At 45.5% G+C, this 12,610-nt stretch overlaps 1 protein-coding gene across 3 annotated transcripts in view; it reads right to left on the minus strand.

The window, feature by feature from the left end:
- Positions 1-1,931: 1,931 nt before the first annotated feature.
- adamts18 (ADAM metallopeptidase with thrombospondin type 1 motif, 18) overlaps positions 1,932-12,610 on the minus strand; it is a 266,551-nt gene continuing 255,872 nt past the window's right edge. For all 3 annotated transcript variants that reach the window (XM_087995705.1, XM_043706550.2, XM_087995706.1), the window contains 3 exons: positions 10,289-10,513; positions 9,463-9,607; positions 1,932-5,784 (listed from right to left, as the gene is read on the minus strand). In XM_087995705.1, the coding sequence (XP_087851831.1) occupies positions 5,669-5,784; positions 9,463-9,607; positions 10,289-10,513 (486 nt within the window). In that variant the 3' untranslated portion in view covers positions 1,932-5,668. The remainder of the gene's footprint in view (positions 5,785-9,462; positions 9,608-10,288; positions 10,514-12,610) is intronic.

Consider the following 12,610-nt stretch of genomic DNA (forward strand, 5'->3'; position numbering starts at 1 on the left):
ATGTGGGTACAAGTTCAGAGGACAGTTAAAAGTCAATCACAATGCTGCAAGTCTGGAGTCACATGTAGCACAGTGAGTTTTCCTCCGTAAAGCACATTGAATGGATTTTTAATATTTTCGAAACAATCTGTTCAGAAATACACATCTGCAGTAGGTGGGTCTTGAACCGAAATGGCGTTTTCCTCACCACCAAATCAACCATGGTACTTTGCCATCTGTTATCCAGCACCATTTAGCTCACCTGCATTTTTGATTAATCACATTTTATTCTTTTCTTTTACATCCAGAAGTGCCCTGGCACAACACTGATTTTTTTTTCCATCACCTGTGGTATTTTGTTTCATCCATTAACCACTATCAGTATATCACCCATGTTGTCCAATTGTTTATCTGACATGAAAAGCCCTTTAAGGGCAATGCAGACAATCAAAAGGGTGAGAGAGATGGAGATGGACTTTTAACAATAGTCACCTTCACTGAAACAAGCTGTCAATTACACATCACATCGCTTGAACTTAAACCCATGCAGCTGTTCATGGAATTTGAAACACTGTCAGAAATCTAACTCTCTGTGGTGAGGTTACCATTTGGCCACCATCATCTTCCACATGGGCATTGTGTTGGGTTGAAGGATGGGGAGCCAGTGCAGATCAGTGAGAACAGGGTGTGCCAGGAAAAGCTCACACACGCAGACTGCAATGTGCACAGCATGGTGGCTCAGTGGTTAGCACTGCTTCCTCACAGCACCAGAGATCAGGGTTTGATTCCCACACTGGGCTGTGCAGAGTTTGCACATTTTCCTTGTGACTGTGTGGGTTTCCTCCCACAGTCAAAGATGTGCACGTTGGCTGGATTGGTTAAGTTGCCAAAAGGTCAGGGATGAGCAGGCTTAGTTAGTTAGCCATGGGAAATGCACTGTTGCAGGGATAGAAGGATGAGTCTGGGTGGGATGCTCTTCAGAGATGCGGTGTGAACTTGATGGGCTGAATGGCCTGCTTCCACACGGTGGGGTTTCTATGATTTGGAATTTGCAAAGAGTGGGGATTTGTAGGTTAATGAGTAAGGTTCTGAAGAAATGGAGGTCAGAAGCAAGGAGAATGCAAAGAAGGTTTTTAAAGAGGAGGCAGAGCCAGGATCAGACTCTGATCAGGTGAGAAACTTAGCTCTGACTCAACTGCACTGCCAATAGTTTCTGCAGTGCGCTGTTGTGCTCAACCATGCTCACTCTAACCAGGGTAGAAATCTCATCTCCAAATAAACAGGATGCCAGTTTCAGCAGAATGAAATGGAATGAGTACTGAGGAAGTCTACAGCCAAGGTCTTGCAAATTCTGGTTTAGCTTGGGAACAGAGAAGCCATCGGAAAGGGAGCAGGGGATTTTTGGGTAAGAGCTTTGATCTTCAATCATTGAAGAGTCTGGTTCATCTGTGACATATGTCAAAAACAGGCAGTCAGAGTGCAACAGAGCAGAATGACGGGGGAGACAGGAGAGGAGGTGAAGATCTTGGTGCCATGAGAGAAGACGGATCATTGAAGGCATGGTGTGGACAATGTTGTCCAAGTCACCTAGAATGTGTGCTAGCAATCCACATCCTTTTACCTGAAACTTCTGCTGAATCATGATGAATGCCAATAGGAAACAATAACATTTGAGGCAGACAGAGCGATGGAGAATATTGGGAGTCATGTAAGAAAAATGAGAGAATGCAGGAGAAATTATGGGTCAATCTTAACAGGTCAATTAATTTAGGTTTTCCCAACTGGCGAAGCCATTCCCTACTCAGTACCCCAATTACTCATCTCTCTCAGCATGTAGTTTGAACACTCCCCGGTCAGCCAGATTATAAGTAAAGCTTCCCCCACTCTGCTCAAACAGGTTACTTTCTCTCATTTCAATGGGTTATAAAAACAATCCTGCAAACAAGTTAATCTGTGAATGCATTTTTATTACAAAAGAACATTTACAAAAATTAAATAATACTTACAGTATTAATGCACATAAGCAAACTAAAAACTTCCTTTTAGCAACATATTGCAATCAATACAATAATTTTGTGTTCCTGCTTGGCTTAAACATTGCGAAATCCACTACATGAATTTATTAATAAATTAAAAAAATGTACAAGGGGTAACAATAAACAAATTATTTTGTTTAAAAAGGCAATTTTTAACCTTGTAACCAGACAATCAGATATAAAATACATAAATTACTGTCAGATGAATGACAAGCAGAAGTAAACTAAACTGGTTTCAATCCAATGCTTAATTTTCACCTTGGTGAGATTAAAAATAACAGCCTCACTGCCCCCAGTGCCAAAAATATTGATCCTATCCAGATTTAGTACAACACGAATTTCATCCTACTTTAAACTCCAACATGTTTAGCAAGAGGGTAAATGGAATTGAAGCATTTGTGTCTCATGTTGCTTTTTTTCTTAAAAAAACACACTTGGATCCAGACCAGTTAAAAGCAAAATATTGTGGATGCTGGAGATCTGAAACAAAATGGGAAGGTGCTCGGGAAACTCAGCAGATCTGGCAGCATCTATGGAGAGAGGAACAGAGTTAATGTGTTGAGTCTGGTGTGACTCTTGTTCAGAGGATGATGAGTCGTAACAGTCTCTCCTTATCCATTGTGGGTTGCATTCTAACCCTTGGCCGTGTGCTTCAAATATATCTGAATGGAACAGCAGTCACTGTCAGAGAAAGCACAGTGAATAAGCCTGAGCTCTAGAGGAGAGAAGACTGGTTGGGGCTAATTGGGTAGCGATGGGGGTGAGAAGACTGGTGGGGGCTAATTGGGTAGCGATGGGGGTGAGAAGACTGGTGGGGGCTAATTGGGTAGCGATGGGGGTGAGAAGACTGGTGGGGGTGAGAAGACTGGTGGGGGTTAATTGGGTAGTGGTGGAGGTGTAGAACACTGGTGGGGCTAACTGGGTAGCGATGGAGGGGAGAAGACTGGTGGGGGCTAACTGGGTAGTGGTGGAGGGGAGAGGACTGGTGTGGGCTAATTGGGTAGTGGTGGTTGTATAGAACACTGATGGGGGCTAATTGGGTCGCAGTGGGGTTGTAGAAGACTGGTGGGGGCTAATTGGGTAGCAGTGGGGGAGGGTGGTGGTGGTGGTTAGTAATTGAATTGAGGCTTTTAAAACGATGTAACTGTTTGGCAAAGTGGATGTTGAGAAAATGCTTCCATGTAGGAGGGATGATAAGGTGGTAAGCAATCAATCCAATAGAGAATACAGGAAAAATGCTTTCACCCAGCGAGTGGTGAGAATGGAATTGCTGAGGCAGGTAGGATAAATACATTTAACTGAAAGCTACCAAGGCATGAGGGGAAAGGAACAACAGTGGGCCATGGTATTGGAGGTTAGGAGGAGGCTGGCTGCCTGATTTCAGTTCCCTGTTGGAAATTCCAATGGAAAAGTGATGTGATAACTAGGAAAAGGAGAAATGGCATTCACTATCACCTTTTATGACCTCATAATGTTTCAAATGCTCTGCTATTGCGTGTCAAAATCTGTCACTGACTGATGGCTCAAGGAGATGGTATTCTTTCTGTAGACAATTTTATTGAAAAAAAACTGAAATGAACAAGAGAGCAGGAAATTGTACCCATTCCCTGGCCAACTCAACAAGAATAAAGTCATCCCCTTGATGTTTAGACTCAAGCTCATAGGATTAATCCAATGGTTACCAATGTTAGTCCAACATGGCCACTCATTAATAATTAACTTACGAGAGAGCTTTGAGGAACATGATTGCAACATTAAAGCTGTTCAATATTTCTTTGAACCTTTTTTTGTGATCAAAATAGAGATGAGAGAAAAGGTAGATGCTAATTTGGGTGATAAAGGGTCTTTAATTTTCAGTTAGCTGTGAGACCATCATGCATTTGGAGGCTATACACTCTGCGTCACCAATCAGGGATGAGAGCAGAGATTTTTTTGATGTGCATTCTTGAGATAAGGACATCGCTGGTTGGGCCAACATTTATTGTCAATCTCAATCCCATCTGCTAAGGCAGGCAATCTCATTTGAATCCTGGCAATCATAGAGAGTGCTTTAAGAGTGAGAAAAGAATGGAGTCATGGAGATGTACAGCATGGAAACAGCCCCTTCGATCCACCTCACCCATGCCGACCATATATCCTAAATTAACCTAGTCCCGTTTTGACAGCATTTGGCCTATATCCCTCTAAACCATTCCCATTCATATACTCAATCAGATGCCTTTCAATGTTGTAATTCATATAGATGACCTTTTGTTGAATGATTGTGCGTGAACGAGTTTGGAGTCACCCTGTGTTGGGAAAACCAGCAAAAGTCGCTTGCTATTGTTTTGAATGATGTCAAGAGTATTTTCCAAATTCCTCTCTGTGGAACATGCCAGGTGCCCCAGGACTAGTTGAAGTTCTGAGCCCTTGCTGAGTTAATCAGGGATGCCCCACATCAATCTAAGTTGCAAAGCAAAGTGGATGAGAAATCTCAAACCATATGACAGCAACTGGGTATGCTTTGGGCTCAATAGTGCATCGTTTAAATTTCCACTTGAGGTTTGGAGTCTGAGAGAAGTTAAGTGCACAATCTCCAAGCATTTTCTCATTGTACCTGAACTGACAGAATAGGGTGTGAGATAACCTTCTTTCACTGATCCAGCACAGATACGATGGGCTGAGTGGCCTCCATCTGTGCTTTCCAATTCTATAAACAAACGCAACAATGACATTGTAAACATGAATTGAAAATCGGCAGAATTGCACTTGCACCCTTCAGTTATTTAATTAGTCTCTTCCCCTTGCATTACCCTCAACCTTGATAATCTTACATGTGCGTTCTGCCCATCTTAACAAACAGATACTTGCAGTATGAGGCTGCTCTAATATTGTAGGTGAGCAAGGTTTGTAATGCTGCTTTGTAACAGTTTGACTGGCCAGCTGAGATTCCTGCTGGAAGTTAGCACCATGAAGGGTTAATATTACCATCGTTATGACAATGAAAACAGTCACACTCCTTCCATCGGTAAGTGCATTGTCTTGTAGCTCTTTGTCATAAAGCTTCTCCAGTCCACTGGCTCTTGCTTTATGATCTGTTTTATATACACATACAATGGCAGTCCAGAAAGAAAAAAAATTCTAAATACTTCTGTTTAAAAAGGTAATGCACATTTTTAATATTTATATTTATATATATATATATAAAATATATTTTTATATCCCAGGTAATCACCTGATTCTCAGCTCTGAAGATGATTCAATGTATCCAGCTGGGTCCTCAAATTAAAATGTGAAAAAGAAACTCCCACCAAGTGAAGTTGATTTGGATGGTGAACACTGCAATATTTCAAAGTCTGTGTAACACCAGTTGATAATCCGGCCCTCTCCGTAGCATGAGTCCTTCAAGCTACGTGTGCACCCAGTCTGGGAGGGGCCGACACCTGTCCCATCAAGTCCACTGCCCAGACTAGCCGCCAAACCCCCCTCCATCGAGGAGTCCAGAGTCTGTCCATTTGCTGGTCCTGATCAATGCATGTGGATCAGCATGTCTTGACTGGGACTAATAAATAATGTTGTCATGTGGGGGGGAGAGGTCAAGGGAAGGGGGAGGGGAGGGAATGCGGTTAAGGGTGAAGGCAGAAATCAGAGGGTGGCGGCTTCTCCAGCGAATGCTATCGAGTGGTTTTGCTGCAGGATTTGCAGCACTGCTTGCCATAGAACTTGTGACCGCAGACACCATGTTGCGGGACCAGGTGACACCAGCTGAAGAAGTCAACGCAGTTGAGATCTTTGAAGAGAATAGATAAGAAAATATAAACATGGGAAGAAGGTAGCTTACATCTTTAAAAGCATGAAATGTTTTGACCTATTTCCTACACACTGAAAAAATGCCAACTATTTGTTAACAATCACACAACGCCAGGTTATAGTCCAACAGTTTTATTTGGAAGCAGTAGCTTTCACAGCGCAGCTTCTTCGTCAGGTGGCTAGTGGGACAGGATCAGAGGACATAATTTATTTTTACAATAAATTCAGTGTCCTATGATCCTCGCACACTAGCCACCTGATGAAGGAGCAGTGCTCAGAAAGCTAGTACTTGCAAATACAGAGGAACCTCGATTATCCGCCATTCGATTATCCGAATATCAGATTATCTGGCAAGATCACAAGGTCCCAATGCTTGGCTAAACTATATTATTCAGCATTCGATTATCCAGAATTCGATTAACTGAGTGAAATACTCCCTGCCTGTGTACTTTAGAGGTTTTTCTGTAAACCCATTGGACTATAACCTGGTGTGTGATTTTTAAATTTGTCCTTCCCAGTCCAACACTGGCATCTCCAACCATTTGTTGCAAGACCCAGTTTCACAGATGCAGCAACTGCACCTCACCCATGTCTTTCTTAAAATTCATTCAAGGGATGCGAGTGTCAAATACTGGGCAAGTACTTGGTGCCTCTCTTTAACTGTCCCTGACGAAGTGGTGGTGGTGGTGAGCAGTCTTCTTCAGTTACTACAGTACAGAGGATGTAGGGACAGCCACAGTTTGATAAAGTTCCCCATGGTAAGCTCATTCAGAAAGTAAGGAGACATGGGATACAGGGATCCCTGTCTGTCAGGATACTGAATTGGCTGTCCATAGAAGACAAAGGGTGGTGGGAGATGGAAAGTTTTCAGCCTGGAGCTTGGTGACCAATGGTGTTCCGCAGGGATTGGTTCTGGGAGCTCTGCTCTTTGTGATTTTTATAAATGACTTGGATGAGGAAGTGGAAGGGTGGGTTAGTAAGTTTGCCGATGACACAAAGGTTGGTGGAGTTGTGGATAGTGTGGAGGGCTGTTGCAGATTGCCACAAGACACCGACAGGATGCAGAACTACACTGATAACTGGCAGATGGAGTTCAACCTGGAAAAATGTGAAATGATTCCCTTTGGGAGGTCAAATTTGAATGCAGAATATTTGACTATGGGCAGCATTTTTGGCAGTATGGAGGAACAGAGAGATCTTGGGGTCCATGTTTATAGACTTGCCACTCAAATTGATCGGGTTGTTAAGAAAGCGTATGGTATTTTGGCTTTTGTTAGCAGGGGGATTGAGTTTAAGAACTGCGAGGTAATGCTGCAGCTCTATAGAACCCTGGTTAGACCACACTTGGGGTATTGTGTCTAGTTCTGGTTCATCATTATAGGAAAGATGTGGAAGCTTTAGAGAGGATGTGGAGGAGATGCACCAGGATGCTGTGGGACTGGAGGGTATGTCTGAAGGAGAAAGGTAATGGGAGCTAAGGCTTTTCTCATTGGAGCAAAGAAGAATGAGAGGTAACTTGATAGAGGTGTACAAGATGTCGAGAGGCATAGATGGAGTGGATAGCCAGAGACTTTTCCAATGGTGGAAATGGCTATCATAAGGGGGCAAAAACGAGGTAAAAACAATGACTGCAGATGCTGGAAACCAGATTCTGGATCAGTGGTGCTGGAAGAGCACAGCAATTCAGGCAGCATCCGACGAGCAGCAAAATCGACGTTTCGGGCAAAAGCCCTTCATCAGGAATAAAGGCAGAGAGCCTGAAGCGTGGAGAGATAAGCTAGAGGAGGGTGGGGGTGGGGAGAAAGTAGCATAGAGTACAATAGGTGAGTGGGGGAAGAGATGAAGGTGATAGGTCAGGGAGGAGAGGGTGGAGTGGATAGGTGAAAAATGAGCTAGACAGGTCGGACAAGTCCGGACAAATCGAGGGGACAGTGTGGAGCTGGAAGTTTGAAACTAGGATGAGGTGGGGGAAGGGGAAATGAGGAAACTGTTGAAGTCCACATTGATGCCCTGGGGTTGAAGTGTTCCGAGGCGGAAGATGAGGCGTTCTTCCTCCAGGCGTCGGGTGGTGAGGGAGCGGCAGTGAAGGAGGCCCAGGACCTCCATGTCCTCGGCAGAGTGGGAGGGGGAGTTGAAATGTTGGGCCACGGGATGGTTTGGTTGATTGGTGCAGGTATCTCGGAGATGTTCCCTAAAGCGCTCTGCTAGGAGGCGCCCAGTCTCCCCAATGTAGAGGAGACCGCATCGGGAGCAGCGGATACAATAAATGATATTAGTGGATGTGCAGGTAAAACTTTGATGGATGTGGAAGGCTCCTTTAGGGCCTTGGATAGAGGTGAGGGAGGAGGTGTGGGCACAGGTTTTACAGTTCCTGCGGTGGCAGGGGAAAGTGCCAGGATGGGAGGGTGGGTCGTAGGGGGGCGTGGACCTGATCAGGTAGTCACGGAGGGAACGGTCTTTGCGGAAGGCGGAAAGGGGTGGGGAGGGAAATATATCCCTGGTGGTGAGGTCTTTTTGGAGGTGGCGGAAATGTCGGCAGATGATTTGGTTTATCATAAGGGGGCATCATTTTAAGGTAATTGGAGGAAGATTTAGGGGAGATGTTAGAGGCAGGTTCTTCACCCAGAGAGTGTTGGGTGTGTGGAATGCACTGCCAGCAGTGGTAGTAGAGTCAGATACATTAAGGACATTTAAGCGACTCTTGGATAGGCACATGGAAGTTAATACAATGAACGATATGTAGGTTAGTCTGATCTTAGAATAGGATAAAAGGCCAGCACAACATCAAGGGCCTGTTCTATGTTCACAGTGTGGTTAGGGAGGGTATTCCAAGAAATTTGACCCAGTGACAGTGAAGGAATAGCAATATGTTTCCAATGATCTGTCGGGGAACTTGCATATGGTAGTGATTCCAGGTATCTGCTGTTCTTGCTCTTCTAGATGATGGTGGTGGGAGCTTTGGAAGGTGCTGTTGGTGAAGCCTTGGTGAGTTAAGTGTTTCTTGTAGATGGTATACAGTGCTGCCACTGGAGAGAGTGAATGTTTGTGGATGTGACGCTTATCAAGCAGGCACTTTGTCCTTGCTGGTGTCAAGGTTCCTGAGTGTTTTTGGAGCTGCACCTATCCAGGTTAATGGAGGATATAGCCATCACAATCCTGACTTGAGTCTTGCAGATGGTGGGAGTCCTACATTTCTGACTAGCATCAATGAAGGATATAGTTGCAAAACAGAATGGCATGTGGATTAGAGCAAACTATGAAATGGTGGTGTGATCATGCAACTGCTGCCCTGACCCTGCTGGTGCAGAGAACCTGTTAAGATAGCTCCTACCTTTTGAGCCCTGGGTGGGTCAGGATTAGAGGTTATGACAAACTCTAACCATAACCCAAGTTTATCAATTCAGCAAAGTCCAAGAAGTGAACTCTGAATCTTTTAAGTCAGCATCAGACTGGAATTCAGTGAAAGAATGAGCTATCAGCAGAAGCAGATGAGAATACCAGCAGAAACATAATTTTAGAGTGAGGTGATCAATTTAAACATCTGACTAATGTTAGGTGAGGGGACAACTGAACAGTACACATATGTTGGGGAGACAACAGAGTGAAGCAGAGCTAATATTGAACATCTGACAGGCAGGTGGACAATGAAGAACCATACCTTTCCTGGGAGATGGACAAAAGCTGGTGTTACAAGCTCTCGAAACTGCTGGCTTCTGATGTGCTAAACATCCCACTGCAGGCCGCCCCTGCCACAGGCAATGCACCGTACGCATCTGGACTCCTCCCCCGCATGTTACCGTACACTAGGAGAACGAGAAGTGTCTTCAGTTAATAGGACCACACTGGAAGCCATGAAAACAAAATTAAGACTTTGCATTTATTTAGCTCCTTTCACGGTTTCAGGATGTCCTAATGCACTTTGCAGCAAAAGTGGTATTTTTAAAATCAGAATCATTTTTGTGCATGCCAACCTGAAAACAACCCTATCTTTCCTCCTCTTTGCCTCCTGCTAGCTAACCAATCCTTATCCATGCTAATTAGTGAGGCCCTACACAATGTTGTTCAGTAACTCATGTTGTGGCATTCCGTTTGGGTTCGGGCTTTCTCATCTGTACAACAGCTGGGAAAAGTTTGCCTTTTGACATCTCCACCTTCACCTGGAAAGCACTAACAGACCACATCCACCAGCTGGCCTGTTGGTCTAGCGTAGGTGAAGTTGCCATTTTTCATCAGGTCCACAATTGCTAGGGACAGAAGAGGAGGAGGAACAGGTATGAGTCCAAGTCCTTTTTTCACAAGAGCTTCACCAATGATGCAAAATAATCAACAATCTTCAGGAGTTGACAAGTCCACACCAAAAGGTAATGGAGGGATGGGGCAAGTCAATTCTGTGAAGAAAATGGTCCTTCCAAAAACTCCCATTAATGAAATGAACACTTCAATGCTACATACTACATCCAATAATAGAGCTTCAATTAGCCTACCTGTTGCCATGGTGATGCATACCAAGCTGATCCAGCATGGTTGGGTATTTGATCCAAGGAGCGTTTTGGGCAGTCTCCGAGGTTACATACCCGTTCGAGCTCGATATGTGCTTTGGGCAAGTGACGACATCGTCTTTGGGGAAACTCGATGTGTTTTCCTGACAGGATTTTCTCGCTGCATCTTAGCTCCCGTTTCTGTAGGCCGAGACCGCAGGATACCGAGCACTGTACACAAAGCAAAACACACACCATGTCAGAGTACAACACTTTATATTTGAGAAACAATCTGACTCAGTTTTCACAAAGATACTTTATTTTTATTTCAAAAATATACTTTATTCATAAAAATATTTTGATGATCTGTACAATTGGTCATGCCATACATACGTAAACATTCCATTTCTTTGCATACAGAGATCGAGTAATCATTCATATATACAGGTCTGTACGTTTACTATGCATACATTGAGCTGAGGCATCAGCAGAGCCCCCTTACTGCATCGCCCCCTGTGCTTAGGCAGGCAGACTTTACACGGTGGTCTTTCCCCACCGCGCCTTGGTGGCAGCTGATCCAAGCTTCAGCGCATCCCTCAACACGTAGTCCTGGACCTTGGAATGTGCCAGTCCGCAACACTCAGTCGGGGTCAACTCCTTCAGCTGGAAGATCAACAGGTTTTAGACCGCCCAGAGAGCGTCCTTCACCGAGTTGATGATCCTCCAGACACAGTTGATGTTCATCTCGGTGTGCATCCCGGGGAACAGACTGTAGAGCACGGAGTCCCGCATCACAGCGCTGCTCGGGACGAACCTCGACAAACCCCACTGCATTCCTCTCCAGACTTCCTTTGCGTAGGCACATTCCAGAAGGAGGTGTGTGACAGTCTCGTCACCCCCGTCCGGTGAGAGTCCGGGCGTGCATAAAGGATTTCACAGGCAGAGCCCTTCTCAACACCAGCCAAGCCATCTCTTGGTGCTTGTTGGAAAGTTCTGGCGATGAGGCATTCTGCCAAATGGCTTTGACAGTCTGCTCAGGGAACCGCTCGATAGGATCCGCTCTCTCCTTTTCCCGAAGGGTCTCCAGGACACTACATGCTGACCACTTCCTGATGGACTTGTGGTCAAAGGTGTTTTTCTTCATACATTTCTCCACGAAGGACAGGTGATACGGAACGGTCCAACTACTTGGTGCATTCCGTGGCAGCGAGGCCAGGCCCATCCTTCGCAAAACCGGGGACAGGTAGAACTTCAGTACGTAGTGACACTTGGTGTTTGCGTACTGGGGAACCATGCACAGCTTGATGCAGCCACACACAAAGGTGGCATTTGGTTTTTTTTCCCCCGTTGCCCAGAGCTTTGTACATCGAGTCCCTTCAGACCCAGTCCATCTTTGATCTCCATATAAAATGGAAGATGGCCCGGGTGACTGCGACGGTACAGGTTCTGGGAATAGGCCAGACCTGTGCCACATATAACAACACTGACAGTGCCTCACACCTGAAGATCAGGTTTTTACCCGCGATGGAGAGCAATCGTAGCTTCCATCTGCCCAATTTCTGCCTCACTTTCTTGGTACACCTCCCCCCCAAGACTTGCCGCACGCCCCAGACCCCCCAAACCAAATACCCAGCACCTTCAGGTGGTCAGTCCTGACAGTGAAGGGGATGAAGGATTGGTCGGCCCAGTCCCCGGAGAGCATGGCCTCGCTCTTGCCTCGGTTTACCTTGGCCCCAAGGCCCATTAAAACTGGTCACATCTGCACAAGAGTCTGTGCACAGACAGCTGATCCAAGCAGAAAATGGCGACATCATCCATGTACAGGGAGGCCTTAACCTGTAGGCCCCTGCTGCCAGGAATAGTCACCCCTCTCAGGCTCGCATCCTTCCTGATGGACTCGGCAAATGACTCTATGCAGCACACAAACAAGGCAGGAGAGAGAGGGCATCCCTGCCTGACTCCAGATCTGACTGGGAAGCTATCTGATTCCCACCAAATGTTGGTGTGGAGCAGTATGATCCAATTGCAGATTCCCTCCCCAAAGCCCATTTTGGAGAGAACATCTCTCAAATACATGTGTGATATCCTGTCAAAGGCTTTCTCCTGGTCCAGGCTGATCAGGCAGGTGTCCAACCCCCTGTCCTGCACGTAGGCGATTGTATCCCTGAGGAGTGCGAGTCTCTCAGCGATCTTCCAGCACGGTACGGCACAGATTTAGTCAGGGTGGATCACCGATCCCAGAGCAGACCTGACCCGGTTGGCGATGACCTTTGCCAAGATTTTGTAATCCGCATTCAATAGTGAGATTGGTCTCCAATTTCTGAGTTC

Source organism: Chiloscyllium plagiosum, unplaced genomic scaffold, assembly GCF_037043375.1.
Source record: "Chiloscyllium plagiosum isolate Xiang-an unplaced genomic scaffold, Cpla_swu_hap1 HiC_scaffold_17, whole genome shotgun sequence".
Lineage (NCBI taxonomy): Eukaryota > Metazoa > Chordata > Chondrichthyes > Orectolobiformes > Hemiscylliidae > Chiloscyllium > Chiloscyllium plagiosum.